Source organism: Chamaea fasciata, unplaced genomic scaffold (assembly GCF_029207755.1).
Source record: "Chamaea fasciata isolate MVZ Bird 193981 ecotype frontalis unplaced genomic scaffold, bChaFas1.0.hap1 SCAF_1, whole genome shotgun sequence".
Lineage (NCBI taxonomy): Eukaryota > Metazoa > Chordata > Aves > Passeriformes > Sylviidae > Chamaea > Chamaea fasciata.
The window spans coordinates 88987407-89006009 of NW_027094086.1; the positions used below are offsets into that span (position 1 = coordinate 88987407).

The window sequence follows — 18603 nt, forward strand, 5'->3', positions numbered from 1 at the left end:
TCTAGTGCTGGCTTGGATGTCTTGATAATACATTGCAAGAGGCATTCAGATACCCCTCTCTTTTCACATGCTGTAGCCCTGCTGCCTGCCCAGATTTTGAGGTTGAATTTTTCATTCCATTATGTGGAAATACTGTGCTAGAGAAAGCTACAGATGCTACTAGCAATTCTGAAACAAGCCCTTTTTCTCCATTCCCCTCTATGGAGCAATATGTTAATTTCTATTTCCTGTATACCTACCAATTTCAGCTTTTCCTTATTACGATACGAATTGAGGTTAATTGAGTACATGAAGTTAATGGCACCCCTTTTCCCATAGTCCATACCAGTGTAAAGGAGAGCCTCATAGCCTCCCTTGGCTAGTACTTCTTTGCCAGCTTCATGCTGTAAGGAAATGATGACACCTCCTTTGGCAGAGCCTCTCCTCTCTCCCACAGGCCCCCTGGCAAGGAAACTCTGCAGGAAGGACTCTTTAGCAATCAAACTAAGCAACAGGCCTTCCAAGCGAGAGCTGGAGGAAAAGAACATCCTCCCCATGCAGACTGATGAAGAGAGGCTCGAACTTAGGCAGCAGATTGGGACAAAGCTAACAAGGTAAGAGACAAACATTTTTTTAACTCTCGCTTTTGGAAATATATGGTGGGATGTAGTTTTTTCATTAGTCTTTAAACATTTGAGATCTGTTTGGTTACAGTGTTCAAGAGGAAAAGCCATGGAGAGGAAAAAATGGTTCTATGCGTTATTTCCGGTCCAATAAAGCTTCTTATATAACTCCCCATTTCATTTTCCTGGCATATGCTACAGGAATTTTAGTTAGGTATCAGCATGAGCTACATGAATTTGGTTCTTTTTGGCACATCATTGGAAAATGTTCAGCTTTGATAACGTTTGGACTGTAGCTGCAGGTGCCATTTTATAAGCTATTAATTTGGCCAAAGGTCAGAGGTATAACTTTTTCTTCTGACTGTATCTCATGTGAGTAGTTGAGACTTTTCCTGGTGCAAAATAGGTTAAGTCCTTCAGTACTTGCCTTCATTGGATCAGGTTGGACAGATTTACTCTGTCTAGACACTTTCTTCTTCATAACAGTGTTATGGTTATCACCAGCTGTTCTGGTTTTCTGTATTGCATGGAGTATAAAGGGGTGGCCATTAAATGTGGAGGATTTCTGATAAGAATTAGTAAACTGGGGTCAGATAGACCTGTCTAAGAACCTTCTATGCTCATGCCATGGTTTCTGTAATCAATTTAATCCTCTTCTGTTATCAACTTGGTGGTATGCAGAGCTGGTGAATGCTGTTAGTTGCTCTCCAGTGAGAAAACCACAAGGAGATGACCAGCCAGGTGTAGGGAACTTTCTTGCACGTTTTAATTTTTTATTTTGGGTGTGGGTGGATAAGGGGGAAATACTGCTACCGTGTTGTGAAGACAGGAAGAATAGGAGCTCCTTTCAGCATTTTATTTACTTTTCTTTCACGGCCTTGTTTATCCCCTCTTTGGAATAAATGAACCACACCTTTCCAACCTGTCTTTGAAAGTTTTTGTGCTGCGTCATGCTCGGCCTACTCCAAAACCTGTCTAACTCTTCAGTATTCTTGTTGAGGGGCTTCGGCAAGCATACCCAAAATCTGTAAGATAATGCTGCACTCTTGCTGGTACTGTGATTTTTCATTTCAGTCTTTATTCAACTTTATTCCAGCCTTGTTAGACTGTAGCTGCAATGGAGCTCTGGGTCCCAAAGAACAGCATAGGCCAGCAAGGTCCCAGTGCTAATATGATTAAATTTGAACCCTTTTGAAGCATGTGAAGAATTTCAGTTTTTGTCTCTTAGCATATCTCACTGCTTGACCTTGCAATGACATTGCAAGGAACAGCACTTCCACTGTGTTGCCCATTTGCCTAAATTACTTAGGTCTTTCTGAAGTTTTCCAACTATGGCTGATGAAGGAAAGTAGTGTCATTTACAAACATTGATTCTGCACAGCTCACTGTGCACCAGGTCTTTTTCATTATAAGTATTTCATTTTTCCACGTCTCCAACACCTGCTTTTTTGCTCGCTAAACAATATTTTTTCAGCATAGCAAGGGAAACTATTTTTGGCAATACACAAAACCCTTCCTGTCTAAGCCCCATATTCTCATAGTGTTGGGGTTTTTTTTCTTTTTTCCCCCAATTGTATCTCTCCTAATCTGAGTTTAATAGTTTGAGCTATAATGCCTGATCTTGTCTTCTAATATAGCTAGGACTTAGGGGCAATCACAAATAGTTCAAATAATTAAAACTGTGCATATATGAGTTCAAAAAATAGCTGAGCTGAATGAAACTGCTGTTTCATTCTTGCTTTATATCAGTGTAACATCACTGAAAATGGTAGAATTTCACAAGCCTTTACTGGAGTGGTATAGTTGCCAATCTGAGCTCTTAATTACTACTATTTACAATTCAGTATCTCATCCTTTTGAGTAGTTGAAAACAATCATTAAATATGAGGATAAAACAATTTTGCTCGTATCTAATATGTAAGAAACCACAGGCATTTCAGCAGCAAAAAGGAAAGGTGCTATTCTTACCAGTGCTTTATAAATGTGATGCATCCGTGTGCACAAACTGATGAATGTTAGATTAAAATAGAGAGAATATTTCAATTTGGACAGTATTTCCTTACTGTCCAGACTTTATTACTGAATCCATCCTTTGCTGTTGCTCGGTAATTGTCACACAGTGATGCAAATGCCAAGCAAAATTAAAGTAGTGAAGCATTTATAGTCCTTAGAGAAGATGCTAGATGCAGACTATAATTGCAGCTGGCAATTTTGGATTTCAGAGGGATTTGTACTGCTCCACCAATGGTCCCCTAGGGTTTAAAATATCCAGCCAATCAAATCACATATGCTACTTACAGAAGTCAAAAATGCAAAATAAAAACTTCAGCATATAGTTATTGTCTGTAATGGATCAATTAATTTTCACCAAGAGGCTGATTAGGATACTTCAGTATTTATGCATAATCCTCACAGTATTTAGTTTGGAAGAGCTCACTGGCTGCCACATTTGGCAGATCAGAATTTAGTACTATAAAGAGAATGTCTTTTTCAAAGATGCCTCTATCTAGGCATATTGAGATTGGCCATTGACATATTGTGTGGGACCAAAATCATCCCAGGTGCAGTTCCTCCAGCCTTTTTAGAGTTGCACTGGGAATCGGTTTGGCTCAGAAAGGTCTGTTCAGATCCTGTTTAAATGTAGCTTGGAACCTTTGGACCTCCTGTTATTCTCAGGAAATTGTTATGACTTTAGTGTTATATCAGCCAACTGGGAGAGACTCCAGAGTAGAATTCACAGTTTCCTGTGCTGGGAGAGTAGTGCCTTGACTTACACCAGGCCAGTTGTAAGGGTGAGGCTGCAGGGACTGTATCTTATAGCAGGACCCGGCCCACTACACACCTCGGTGTTCGCTCAGCCATGAGACAAATTCTTTGTGCCTGTCATAGAAACACTTCACATGAATGTCGTGCTTCCCTGGTCTGTGTCCTGTATCATGGCTCAGCGTATGCAGAACCAAGCAAAAATGGAGCGTCTTACCCAAGGTGGCAAAATATGACCTAGCAAAGGCAGGAGATTCCACATCATATGAATTCCAGCCACATAAATAGGCCACCGCACCATAAACCATTTCTGAGGAGTCCTTACATAGCCAGTATGGCAATTGATTACAGCAGTTGATTAGAAGACCTCCTCCTCTAACCAAACCAGAATGGATTACTCCAAAATGTGACATCTCGTATGAAGCAAGGAGCAAAAATAGCAAATTAAGATGCAGAACTTTCAGCTCAAAACCACATGTGGCATGAGGATAGGAAATGGATGCTGGAGGCCATATTCTTGGCTGCTAAAAACCTTTACAACTCCATTATCTTCTACTCTGAAATGCAAACCTTCTGTGCTAAGTAAATCTTTAAGTGGGTATGGGGTTTTTTTTCGCCTGTTCAGCTTCTCCTGAACTCCCCCTGTTTTATCCCTCTGGTGCATGCACAGCTTCACAGCTGCTGAAGAAGTGTGCATGTGTGACTGTAAGACAGAAAGGAGAACACAGGAGAAAAAACAGCTCGCTGAAAATGAATGGGGAGAGGGAGGGAAAAGACAGACATCTCTCTTCTGCCTGTCTCACTGGCTGTGTTGGACCTGCTGGGAAGTACAGGTACTCTGTTATTCCAGTTAGACAAGCAGCCAGGAAGACATGGATTTAGCTTTCAGTAGCTGTCAGAGTGAGAGGAAAGAGGCATATTCAGGCTGTGACAGTGAGCTTGGAGGTTTTCCGGGGGCAATGATAAAGGTTTGTCAAGAAGCCCTGGTGGAAAGGAGGACCAGCACTGATGGGTGATGGACAGCAGAGTTGCATGTCTTCCAGAGATTGCAGGAAAGTCCCCTGGTGCTGAGACAGGTGTTCCAGTGCCAGTCCTTGGACTTCTCTTTCACCACAGAATCATAATGTTGCTCATAAGAGACCACACAGACTTTCTCAATAAACATATTTAGAAAACACAAGAGCCCTTTACAGAAACACCAGACCTTGCACTCTCTTGGAATGGGAGGACCTGGTTTCTTTGTGTGTCTTTCACAAAGTCTTCCCCATACTCTGAGGCAGTGTGTGTCTTTAGACCCACTGATCTGGCACACATCCTGCGAGTGAGGCTTTCTGAAGCATTCAAGTATTTTTCAGCCTCTTAACCCACCAGCTCTGGTGAAGGTGCTCATTAGCAATTAGATACAGGAGTATTAAAGCTGAGATTTTTAATCCACTGCTTTTCAAGAACACAGTGTATTTATTTGTTTTCCCTGATTATTTCCATCCTGGCTTCTCCCAACTGCTGGAATTGGATGATCTAATAACACAAAAAGTCTCTTAATCCAGTGTGCTATCATCATGTTGTTATTAATCAGTGTCAAGGGAACTTCTTGATATTCACAGTGTTATTACTGGTCAGCATAATGTCTGTCTTATCCGTACACTCCAACCCACTGTCTGCATGCCTGGAGGCAGAGGAGACACATAAAAGCTCTCCACTGGCAGTAGTGCTTGTCAAGGGACTGCTGCCCTTCACTGCAAGGTGCCACAGGCAACCCAGTAAGATTTTCCAATCGAATAAGAGTCTGTGCTGTGCTTCAGCCAAAAGCTGTTAGTTGTAGGGGTCATATTTTTCATGCCCAGTGTGAAAGTGAAGAGAGATGAGGTGGGGGAGCAGCCTTCTTTACATTAGCTAACTAGTAAAATGAGAAACAAATAAAGAAGAAAGTAACAAACTACCTATTGCCTCTTTCCTGACTTTGAGAGATGCTCTTCCAATTGCTCGACTGAATCCTGTGTGTGTCACTGTATATGTTCTGCTGGCTTTAAAGCAGTGAATTAGAGGCAAGTTCCTCTGCCAGATCTACAGTAGTGCTCTGCATTGTTTTTTTGTGTAGCTCTATATTTATTCACTACAATACCTTACGGGGGTACTGTCCTTACACCAGCAAGTGGAAAATCATCATCTGAAGCAATATAAATAGAGTATTGCAAGGATCATGAGGCAATGGATCACAGAGATGCTGTCTGTGTGCATATGGCTGTAAATAAGTACGCCTGAGATTTGGACATGCACACCTCCTGGATGTGTTTTTATAGTCCCATTGATGTTTTGGAAATAGTACTGAGATGTCTGTGACTGAGAAACACAGCACGAGAAGTCATAAAACTTTACGGAATGGCAGGTTTGACAGATGGTGGTCACCTACTACCTTGTTGAGAAAGGTAATCTACACATTCCCTCTCAATACCGCATTTTCCTCAGCTGTGCTGAAAAATGCTGCTTAGAAACAGAAATCCTGTGATGGAATGAAGTTGGTGAATTCCCACAAATACAAAAAATTGTGATTGATTTTTTAAATGTCATGAGGCTGCTGTGAGGTTTTTGACTCGTTCATATCAGATACTAGAAAGAAGAAGAAAGAAGGATAGAAAAATTGGACAGTTTGGGAAGAGGATTGGACTGTCAGCATCACCATGAAGGTGACAAATATTACCAGTACTGAGGAAGGATCAGTCTGCAAGGCTTGCACAGTCGTTGAAATGCGCAGCAATTCCTTCAGAGGTCTGAGGGGACTGAATAGTTCGAAGCAATCATTTTATTTACTAATATTTAGGCTGTGAAGAGATTCAGCTTTTCGAAATGGTTAGTTCTTTAAGCAGCATTGCAGTCCCACTAGGGAAGGGTTTATTCAGCCAGAGGATGGCAGCGTGATGGCCCCCGTTGAGCGTGGCTGAATCTCCTTGTGGCTGCTGCCCATCCAGTGCTGTGGAGGGCATTTTGCCCTCCCTATCTCCAAGTCATTTAGGGATAAAAAGAATGGGCAGACAGCAGGATTAGGCTTTATTCAAAGGCCTCATTTTGTTGGTTAACATGAAATCATTTCTTCCTAATTACGTTTGACGTCTGCAATTCTCACACTTATTGTTAGCTTCCACTAATGAGAGAAAAGCAAGTGCCTAAAGCAAGAGCTCATCCCTGACAGCAGCACAGCACGGCGCATGTGTGTGAAGCTTGCCTCTTCACATGCAGGGTGCTGGGGATAAATCACACAGAAAATGGGATTGTGGTAAACAAGCTCATCTAAATCCTGGATTAGAGGGGACGATGTGACAACACTAGATACATGAATGGGGGTGACAGAGAAAAACTCCAAAGGGCTGAGCCCCAGTTTCAGCTGCAATGGTACCTAGGGAGGATGGCATTTTTTTCCTTTTAGTTTAGCTTCACGAGGAAGCTGTTCACTTGTGGAAACCACAAGGGAGCTATCAAAATTGCCCTTAGCATCAGGAGGAAGGCAGGAAAAGCAGCTGATTATTATGGGTGACGAGCTGAAACTGAGCTACCATCATTACCTGTCTGGGCTCAAGCGCTGGGAATAAATACTCTGAGCAGAACTGGTCTGGGTTCTGTGCATGGGTACAGATGGGAGATGGGCATTCAAGGCCCTTGTCAGCCCTCTTTTCTGTGATCAATGTCCTGGTGAGTTCTGCTGTGCTGAAAGGAAAGGTGGCTTTTAAATTAGTTAAAATACTCTGAGAAGGCTGCATCTTCCTCCAGCTTTCCAGCCTCAGGCAAGTCACTGAGAGAGATGCACACACATATTTATTTATTTGTTTGCTTGGTTTTTTTATTTATTTAAGGTGTGTTGGGGTCTCAAAATGTACATACATGCCAATGAACTTTGGAACATTCTGTTAGTTGACAAACTCTCATCGACTGGAACAACTGTATGCTTTCAAAAAACAACCCCAATACCAAGATCTCTTTAGACATCTAACTCAGTCTTTCAGAAGGACAGAGATCCTCATTTCTGAGCACAGTTTACACTTACCTCTTTGTATGAGGGATTTCCATGGCTAACATCACCATTCATCACAGAAAAAGGCATGTCTAACATCATGGTGCTATTGCTATTGTTTTCATAGTTGATGGTTGTTTTACATTTCATAGCTAACAGCATGAGTTTGCTTTGTCTGAGTAATTTGCTATGGCAAAAGGTCAGTGGAGCAATCAAGGGAAAGGGGATGTGACAGTGTCACCAAAAACACTTTACCTCTACACACTCCTTGGTTTGGGGGATGAACAGTGTCCTTAACCTTTGCAGCTACACCTTGGGATGGGATGAAACCCTGCCCCCATCAATTTTGCTCAGCTAGGGCCAGCAGATGTTTTGTTATTTATGGAAGCAAAGCCTTGCAGAGTAGATATAGTCTGTCCTTGGGCAGATGTGTCTCTCCATGTTAGACGATGGAGCTCCAAATGGACAGAGACGTTTTATTTATGCTACTATAAAGGAGGAGAAACATTGTTCTGAGGAGAGGGATGATTTTAATGGTACATAGCAGGGAGTGGCATTTGAGGGCAAGGTCTCCCCCAGAGGTACCTGTGTGACCACTGATGAAATGGAAAGTGTTTTCATCATGTCCAAAGTTCATTTCAATCAGAAATGTCACCAGCCCAGAAAGGAATGTGTTATTCCTGGGGTCTATTACTGTTCCTGTTTCTGCTCTTGTGAAAGCAGTGCAAGTCACATTGCCCTGTCGTTGCAACATCTGTTTCTTCTATCCTTTCTCTGTGGAAGCTGAGGCAAAATACATTAATGGGGTTACAATTTCCCCTTCATGCTTCCCATACTCTTCAGCCCCCCTGACACAGTCTGTATTTGAGGTCTAATTCAGGCTGTCAACACAGCTGAGACAAATATATTAAATCTACCTTAATTTCCTTTGCAGTTTCAGTGGGGTGTGGTATCATTCATTTTCTCTTCCGAATTGATTGCAGTTTTGCTTTTAGTTGTCAAACTACTGTCAGCTTTTATATAAGAAGAAGCCACATTTCTCTGCTGGGCAAAATAATTCATGGTGACATAAAGAAAGCTTGTGGCAGTAACAGAATAACGTATTTTGGTAATAGAAGTATTCTTATCTCTCCAGTAAACATGAGGCCACATGGAGTCTGTGCAGTACTCTCTTTTGAGTAAAAGAACAGCGTTAATAAAAACAGGTGAAACAAGGAAGTAACTGCTTCAAAATGTTATATTCTAGCTTTAAAAACAAAGGTGGTTTATTTGTTGGGTTTGTCTTTTTCTTTTGATGGTTAATACTGACAAATTTAGAGCTCCATTAACAACTAGCTCATATATTTCCAGCTCTAAAAAATCTAACCATAAATCTTCATATTTTGTACCTCCTGATTATAGGTAGTTAATCACATGCACAACAGTTGCTTAGCTTGGATGACCTTGTAATTTCTGTAAAGGAATCAAATCAGGTGGGAGTACAAGATTAAAGAAGCAGACTGGCAGGAATAAATTTCTCTTTATAGTCTGCTGATTGTAAAACTGAGAAATTGCTCTTTGAGCAAAATATTTAACCTCTCTCTGAAGTTACAGTTTGCATTTCCCCTCCACTTCACTGTATTATCGCCCATTTAGCAACACATGTGCAGGAGATTTAACAGAGGCAATCCTTGTAAAACAGTCAAATGTATTTAAAAGCTGATCTGAGTCAGGATTTAAAAACTGTGTTTGTACATGTGCTCATATATGTTCCGTGTGGCTATTGCTGTGAATACAAGGAGAAATGCTACAGGAGTAAGTCTGATTTGTGTGCATGGTCATCCATCGATATCCAGAAACTCTGGAGTTCCACGTGCAGGCTATTGTATGTGAGTAAACAGAGATGACTTTCTGAAGAGGAATAAATAAGATTCAGTGTTTGTGTTTGTTTTGTGTAGGACTAAGTGTCTTTTGGACAAATGTACCGAGAAAGCAAATATCCTTACCATTACACCTGGGACAATTATGTAATGTTAGAATTTAACACGTTTTCTCTAAGACATACTGTTAAACAGAAGGGTTTTGCAAATATGCAGAAATGTTACAACCAGTGTTTTAGAGGCAGGTTTGAATAAGAATTAGGCTCCTGTTTCAGTGCACTGGGATTCACAAACACTGCACAGACCATATGTGAGAATTAAACTAAGTCCTCAGCCTCAGACCTGATCATGTGAAATTACTATTTGTGTTATAACTTTAGTGAAGAAGAAGTGTTCTCATGTGTGGTAGACCACATCAAAGTATGTCTAAGTGTGCAGGCTGTAATATTTATTACTTGTCTTTCTGATAGTAAATAACAAACTAGCAAACTACAGGGAAAGCACATTAGCACCAAGATTAATTCAGTAACCTGATTCTTCACTGACATCCCTGAATTCAGGAGGCAGCAACACTACTGGTTAATGAATAATTAATAAAATAAGCATTCAATATATTGTATTTGTTCAATGAGCAAGCATCTATAATGTTAGGCTAGACTATTTATCCTGCAGAATATTGGAGTTTTTCAGCATGGAAAAGCCTTCATCATTTCCCTTATTGCAGTAATCAAGACGGAAATTGTCTTCTTGCCTCCCTGCAATCGGCTGGCTTTGGTTTAAAAGCCTTGCAAGCAGGGACCCTGATCTCAAAATCGAGGGCTGCAGAGATGATGCAGCCTGCTTCTTCAGTGGGGTACAGGCATGGCTCCTGGACCAGGGCCCTGTCTCTTTTACACACTCAGGGATATCAGTTACCTGGTGGGGTGGCAGATGGCAGCTTGGGTGCACCCAGATCCGTTAGGGGAGCATGCAGGGAGGTCACTGATTCGTGTCCTCATAGAATGGTTGGGGTTGGAAGGGATCTTAAAGACCATCTGATTTTAACTTCCCTGCAATAGGCAGAGACACCTCCCACTAGACCAGGGTGCTCAAAGCCCCATCCAACCTGACCTTGAACACTTCCAGGGACAGAGCATCCACAACTTTCCTGGAGAACTTTTTTCAGTGCTTCACCATCCCCACGGCAAAGAATTTCTTCCTAATACCTTTTTTAAACCCTCCTTCTGTCAGTTTAAAGACATTCCCCATTGTCCTGTGACAATGCCCTTGTGAAAAGTCCCTCTGCATCTCTCTTGTGGCCCCCCCTTAAGATACTGGAAGGCTGCTATATGTAAAGTGTGAGAAAACTCCCTGCTTGGGAGCCCCTCACAGAAGGTACAGAGAAAGGTCTCTGGTCATCTGCCATGAAGGTGTTTTCATAGCCCCATCAGCTGGTCTACCTCCAGTTAAACCTGCAAGCAGCATGGGAAACAAGCTCCTTCAGCCTCTGCCTGGGAATCCAACTGGAAAGTTGGATTACCCAAGCTGTGCTCCAGTTCTGGCTTTCTCAGAGCACTCTGTGCCTCTATACAAGAACTTCTCTGCTCCAAGGAAGCTTTAATATTCAAGGTTCAGCTATAAAAGAAAGAGGACAGGCACTTCTCTTACAGGAAGTGGTTTGTTTGGAGCTGCACATCAGTCTCAACTTCTCTGACAAGAGAGTAACTTCAGGAGAAGAAGTGGCTGGTGTTTCAAAGCAAGAACATCCCCTGAGACTCTGCCTTTTCCTGGTTAACAACTGAGTGTAAATGCCTGGTGTCCTTCACCCTCACGTTGTGCCAGAACCATTCACCCTTCCCTTGTTTGAGCAGACATAAAAGATAAGATAGAGAGACCTGGGCAATTGCAAGCATCGTAGAGCCATGTGATATTCCACCATCCATTTCATCTTCCACTTCAGACTAGACTAGCAAAGAAAATCTAATACTCTACTGCAGTTAAAAGAGCTGCCAGTATTTTGCACTGCACTGTTTAATGCCAGCAAAGGGCTCCATCATGTTTTATAATGTGACATGACAGTTTAAAAAAGGCTCAGAGGTGGAAAGATATGATTTTTGCCTCTGAAAACCATCATATATGACACATTTTTGGAAGGCACTTTTATCTCCCTTTTATCTCCCTTGGTCTTGACTAATTCTTCTCTTCAGTCTTCTCTTCAGTAATGCTAGTAGCCCCCACCACCCCACCTTGGTTTGAGACACTGCAGCACTTGGCCTCAGTCTGAAGGATTTTGAAGCAGATATCAAAACAGTGATGGGGAAATGCAAAGGATCAGTGGAGGAATACCGGGCATGACAGCTCACTTGTCTCAGCATCCTTCCTGATGGTTGCACACTTGACTGCCTCAGATTTGATTCTCCCACCTGCCCATCACTGTACCTTGCCTTTCTCTCAGTTCTGTGCACCTGTCACTAGGCATGTCATGTTTTAACAATTAGGGCATGTGTTAAAATCTTCCATAGAGCAGTGCTACTTCACTATTCAGCATAAAAGTATAGATGAAAGGATGAACTTGACCCAGCATTAGTAAAGATTCAGTGCCATCCTTATTTTCTTAATTATTTCTTCGATTGATCATGTCATCTGGGAGAAGTGCTCAAAGACAAGAAGGAAAGCAAAAGTCACTGCTATTTTCAAAGAGGAGTCTGGGAATTATAGGGCAGTTGACCTCACATTCATCACTGGGAAGGTGATAGAGCAGCTAATCCTGGAAATCATATTCAGGCACGTTAAGGACAAAAAAAGTCATCAGTAGTCAACATGGATTCACAGGGGCAAGTCATGCTTGATTAGTGCGATGAACTTGTGAGATTACTGACCTGATGGACAACCAGAGAGTAGCAGATAGTATCTGTGTAGATTTCAGTAAGGCTTTCAACACTGTCTCCCGTAAAATTCCTCAGGTGTCCAAGAATGGGCCCAGTCATTCAGACTTTTCAATCTATTTACCAGTCCAGTCCAGAGGCTGGTGTTAAGTGGCACCAAGTCAAGTTGGACTCCAGTAACTAGCAGTACACCCCAAGGGGTCAGTACTGGCTCCAGTCCTTTTTAACAACCTTCATTAATGATCTGGACAATGGGCAGAGCATGTCCTCAGCAAACTTGCTGGTGACACGAAACTGGGAGGCGTGGGTGATGCACTGCAGGATAGTGCTGCCATCCAGTGGGGCCTTGACAAGCTGGAGAAATGGGCTGACAAAAATCTCATGAAGTTAATCAAAGGTGAGCACTAATTACTGCATCTAGGAAGGAACAACCCCATGCACCAGAATATGTTGGGAGCTACCAGGTGGAGAGCAGCTTGGCAGAAAAGGATCTGGGTGTCCTGATGGACATGAAGTTGGGCATCAGTCGGCAACTTGGTGGGGGGAAAAAATGGTTAATGGTATTCTGGGCAGCATTAGAAAAAGTATTGCCAGCAGGCCAAGACGTGATCTTTCCCGTCTACTAAGCACTGGTGAGGCCACATCTGGAGTGCTGTGTCCGCTTCTGGCTCAGAATCACAGAATATTCTGAGTTGGAAGGCTCCATGATGAAGGTTAGAACCATTATCAAGGCTCCTCCGTAGAAAAGAGATATGGGCATATGAGAGAGAGTTCCAACAAAGGGCCACAAAGATGACGGAGATGATGAACTGGAGCATCCTCCCTGTGGAGAACAGCTGAGAGAGCTGGAACTGTTGAGCCTAGATAAGAAATAGCTCAGGAGATCTTATCAATGTGTATAAATACCTGGAGGACGGGTACAGTGGGGACAGAGCCAGGCTCTCCTCAGTGGGGCCCGGTGGCAGGACCAGAGGCAACAGGCACAAACCAAACAAGGAGGTTCCCTCTGAACATCAGTAACATCAATTCTATCTGAGGGTGACCAAACACTGCCACAGGTTGGCCAGGGAGATTGTGAAATTTCTCTCTGTGGAGATTTTCAGAAGTCATTTGGACACAGTCCCAGCTCTAGGCAGCCCTGCTTGAGCGGAGGGGTTGGATCAGATGGGCTTCAGGGGTCCCTGCCAAACTCACCATTCTGCAATAGCACAAGGCATCAAAAGAACCAACAATGTCAATGTGTATTAGCAACATCTTTGGATTTTGAAGTGTATGATATTGTTGGCTGATTTTTTTTGTGTGCCTTTGGCCAAATTCTGTCTCAGACTTCCCCAAATCCTGATTCTCTTCACTCTCTGCAGCCTAAGGTTTCTATGAATATGTTTCATAAAGCTATTCTGCTGCAATGCTTGACTTATTTCTTCTGATTTGGGTTATTGCACAATGGCTGTGCCAGCACAGACAATTTAACCAGGTCACAAGCTTTGACAAATGGTTATCTATGACATGTAGACTGTAAGAGTCTCTGGCTTACTTTAGTCCTAAGAGACTGTGGGATTAGCTCTTGCAACCAAACTCCTTGTGTTCTGCTCCATGGAAAATGTTGCCAGGCCTCCATTTCTAAACAAGAACATCTTACAGACATGCTGCATTCACAAGGAAATCAACTCCAGACACCCAACTTCCTTCAACAAGCATTTCTCTCAGCCCTGTACTTCCCCACCCCTCAGTCCTCCTCTGCTGTAACACACACACACACACACACACACACACACACACACACACACAAAATCCACAACCATAGTCCTGGTTTCCCTTCCAAGAGTTTTCAGTGTCCCTGCACCTTTGCTCTTTTCAATAGCTCTTTTCTAACTACCTGAAGCAAAACCTTAAGGCCTGCCTTCAACACCTTCTCTCTGTGGGTGAATCCAGATACAACAATCAGCAAATTATTTTTCTTCCTCCCTTTGGGGAATTGGGAGCTTGGTCCTTTCACAAACATCCCAGACAGCCTGCAGTGGTGCTGACTGGTATCTATACAGCAGCAGGGGTCTCTAGTAATGCATTGTACAGTGGTATTCTGATGTCTCTAAAGAGGAAAACCGAGTGAAAGTATGTATTTAATGCACATTTTGCTAAAAGCACTGCTCAGAGGAGTTTGAAAGGCTGGTGGAGTGTAGTAATTGTGAGACATTCCCCCCCACTCCTGTTCCTTAGCAGCTGGTGTTCATTAGCTGGTCTCAGCAGAGCAAATTTGTTATTAGCATTAGATAATCTCCAGTCATAAGAGTAGGCTTACCACCCAATAAACTATAGTGTACAGATCTAAATTCAGTCTGCCTGTAAAGCAAAACACAAGTCCACATGGCTGTGGCCATTGCGGCTGGAAGAAGAGCCTGAGAAGGTGTATCCTTTTACTTAAGCTCAATGTGGATGAATGAGAAATTGTATGTTTTAAACTAATAAAGAAGTTGAGCAGAACTGGGAAGCAGGCACTGTGTCTGTTTGCCCAGGCCATCCTAGCCAGCATGGTTTAGTCCAATCTGCAGCCTCTCATAGCAGTAGGTGCAGTTTCCAGCTTTATGAACACTTTGTGCATCGTCAGTAAATACTCAGAAGGGATTTTTGTCAGGGTGACTGTGATGATTTCCTTGCTGCCTCTTTTCAAGCCCCTGTCCTTGCCATCACCACAGCTAGATGTGCATAAAACAAGTGTATGCCACAAAACCAGGGCACTGAATGACCAGGACAGAGGTATTTGGCATTTGAGTGTGCCCTGCAGGGTAATCCATGCTTCTCCTGTGGCATGTCAGCAGCCATGAACAAACATACTGTGCTCATCTTGAGTACAAAGTATTTTAAATATTAATTCTCTTCAGCCTTTCTGTCTGAATGCCACCTGCAAAGCTATTTGGTAAGGAGCTCAAAAAACAGTCACCAGTGTAAGGCAGTCTTTCTTTAGAGAGCAAACAACTGCAAAAAATGTGGACTTTGATAACACTCTCATTTGAAATATCACAGGGAACATATTTACCACACCTTCCCAATGAGATTTAAGAACTGAAGTGTAAAGGAGAAATAATTCTTTAGGTCAACAGGGCCAGGAATAGTTTTCTCTCCCATTTTATATAAGGAAAATGGAAGATGTCATTGGGCATTCCCTCCCCCTCCATAGTTCAACATCACTTCTAGTTAGGGAAAAAGTAATGTAAAGAATACTGGTATCACCCCAGCAGCTAGATTGTGGTAATGAAACTGGTTTTCACATTGATAAAGTGTCAGGTGGAACAGGGGAATGTGCAGGCAAGAGTACAGGCACCTGATAGTAGTTGGAAAACTGAGTATGGAGAAACTTCAGTAGCAGCTGAGCTGAGCTCTTAAAACTTCAGGGAGAAAATGTAAAAAAGTTGATGTCACACTATGCAGGGGACAAAGAGAAAGACTGCAGCCTGCTCAGCATAGCACAGAGGGTTTGAATGTCCCTCTGGAAGTCTTTTGTTTCACAAGGGGGGGTTTGTTTATTTTGAAGTTAAGCGTATTTGCCTGGAAATAGGATCTTTGTTACTTTGGAGATTATTGATTCCCGCTGCTAATTCCCTATTTGATGTGATAAGCCTCTTTATAGCATTCCATTTGTTTTGCTGTGGAAATATGTACAAAGCAACAACAGAAAAAAAGCTTATCACTTTGTACTCCAAATTTAGCCTCCAGGTAATTATGTGTATCTCAGTAACTTCAAGAGAAGAAAAGGCAGATGGGACAAGAATTCTCCTGAGTAAAAAATATTTTGTCATGCTTTTAGGCCACTAGATTTTAACCTAAAAGTGATGATATAACTGTGAAATAATCATATCTAATATCTTTTCAAAATAACAAATATACAGTTTCCTAAGGCATGGATTTTCTAATTTGAACCACATAAATAATTTTATCTGGTTTTGTTTTTAAAGCTAGACATTTTCTGTTTCTGGTGCTGCATGTCTTCACCGATGTTCCATGAAATGCTAGGATTTTTTTTAAAAATTGTTTCTGACCTTTGCTAATGCATAGAGGCAGAAGTAGGCTCTGGCAGTGAAGGAGTTAAGTACACACCAGCTGGGAATTTGTACAATGGACAAATCTCTGGACAGAGTGGTGAAACATGACATTCTCTAGAAAAAAAAAGAAATTATTGTGCAGATGATGATGCAGATACAAGAGAATCAATGTTGTAAAACATATGCAAAGACCCGGTCTGAGCAGCAGGTATCCCATTAAACGGTGAGGAATGACCAAGGCACCTGCACTGAAGTTTGAAACTCAGGTACTGCGGAAAATTCTCCTTGTAATCCACCTCAGTAGATTTGTGCTTGGAATCACTGTAGCAGTTATTGGAAGGAGAGTTGTATCTGCTGGACTTGGCTGAATAAGGGATTTTTTTGCATTTGGTACTCAAATGGAACAAAATAATTAACAAGTGGAGTAGGGAAAACTGACTAAAAATAGCAATTACAGGCATCATTAATTTTTTTATTTCACACTGAAAACTAGCATTTCAGGTCAGAATTAAATATTGTCTAGTGCATTTTTAATGCTTTTTAAATTTTATTGTTTTTAAGAAAAGTGTGTCTCGTCAGTTGGTTTTCTTCAGCTGAAATTACTAAGTTTGACCTCACCTTGCAGATGGTTTCTGACCTTCTAGAACTCAATTTTCCAGCAATTTTAGTTTGTCACCAACATTTCAGCCAGTCCTAATTCTTCAAGAAAAAATTTTTGGCACAGCCCTTTGCAAAAAGTTACTGCTGTTTATCACCTGCCTTTCATGAAGTCTGGGGATCTGAAATCCCACAATCTGGTGAACCGAAATCCCTCTGTCACAAAATAGTTAATTGCTGTTAAAGCTCTCAAATTTGTTTACTTCCAGGAATTTTCCACTTCAGTAACAAGACAAAGTATGGGCACCATACTATTTCCTATGCATCTTTTCTACTAGAGACTGAATTATTGTGGTTTTGAATTGCTAACACTGCCAGCTTCTGTTATAAAAGCTTTTATTTGGACGCCCTATATTGTGACTATTCCAAGTCACTGAGTATTTTAACTTTTGATTCATTTAGGAGAAAGGGTGTGAGTTGCTTTCATTTGACATTACCAGTGTAAAGTACCTTCTTGGAGATGAATTTTATTCCTGCACTATTGTTCATTTGCCTTTCTTCATGCTGGCCCTGGTAAAATGGTCTACAACAAACTAGTATGGTCAGGGAGTATGTGTGATACAGGCTGAGAGAGCTGGGGGTGTTCAGCGTGGAGAAGAGAAGGCCCCAGGGAGACCTTAGAGCAGCCTTACAGTGCCTAAAGGGGTTTCTCAAGAGAGAAGGAGAGAGACTTTTCACAAGGGCACATAAAAAGGGGGAACAAGGAGGAATGGCTTTACGCTGAAAGACAGTGGGTTTGGATTAAACATTAGTAAGAAATTCTTTTCTGTGAGGTTAGTGAGACACTAACCTCTCTGGTTGCCCAGAGAAGCTGGGATACTCTCATCCCTGGAAGTGTTCAAGGCCAGGTTGGATGGGGCTTTGAGCAACTGGGTCTAGTGGAAGGTGTTCCTGCCCATGACACAGGTGTTGGAACTAGATAATCATTAAGGTCCTTTCCAACCCAAACCATTCTATGGTAATTCCTCTCTCTGTACTTGGAGTGGTCTGCAGCTGCTGTAGTAACAGAGGAGACTTTATCAAGTTGGCCGTGTATATGTTGAGATTGACATCAGCAAGCTGGTGAAGCTCCCCATCCAGATTTCCTTCCTTAAAATGAACAGCTTTTTACATTTTGGATTGAGATTTTCCATGACGGTCACAGATTACCTGGACTGCCAAGAAAAGCTGGTTTATTTGTTCACGTATTTAAAATGTCCCTGGCTTGCTATTTTAGGGTTACAGTTGTGTTAGTGCATATGTGAATAAGAAGATAAGGTGCTGCTGCTTTTTTCATTAAACAAATTGCATATTGGCAGTGCTAGAAGTGTAAGATACCTGCTAATGCACAGGTCATGTCAGTCACTGTGGTCCAGAGATAAACACTATGCAGTCACTGTGGTCCACAGAGGCCCATCAGGGTGTCTGATCTTCAAGCTAACTAAATATAGGGAAGATGGTTCTTCCATGATGTGTTTCAGCCCTCAACACTTCCTCAGAACCAGCAGCTGCTTCTCTGTCACTGCTAGGGACACGAAAGAACCAGACTCGCTCAGGTTCAGAGATGAACAGAGAAAGAGGAAGTTTATTATAATTTGGGGTTTAAATAGGATTTGGGATTTGGTCAAGGATTGGTAGATGAGAGGAACACCTTTCTGAACCCAGTGGTCAGTTCAGCAGTCCATCACAGACTGGTATGCGAAAACAATCTACTTGTTTATGTTATATTCGTGAGACACTCCACTGTAAATGTAAAACATTTAGAAGAAGGCTAAAAGTCAGGGCGACACTTCTCAGGGTAGGTTGCATTTAAGTTTGTGGCAGCAGATTTCTTAGAAG

General features: G+C 42.0%; 1 protein-coding gene across 7 annotated transcripts in view; it reads left to right on the top strand.

Moving 5' to 3' along the window:
- PHACTR1 (phosphatase and actin regulator 1) overlaps positions 1–18603 on the top strand; it is a 304928-nt gene that overhangs the window by 254663 nt on the left and 31662 nt on the right. For all 7 annotated transcript variants that reach the window (XM_066188313.1, XM_066188338.1, XM_066188331.1 and 4 more), the window contains one exon: positions 437–593. In XM_066188313.1, coding sequence (XP_066044410.1) covers positions 437–593 — 157 coding nt within the window. The remainder of the gene's footprint in view (positions 1–436; positions 594–18603) is intronic.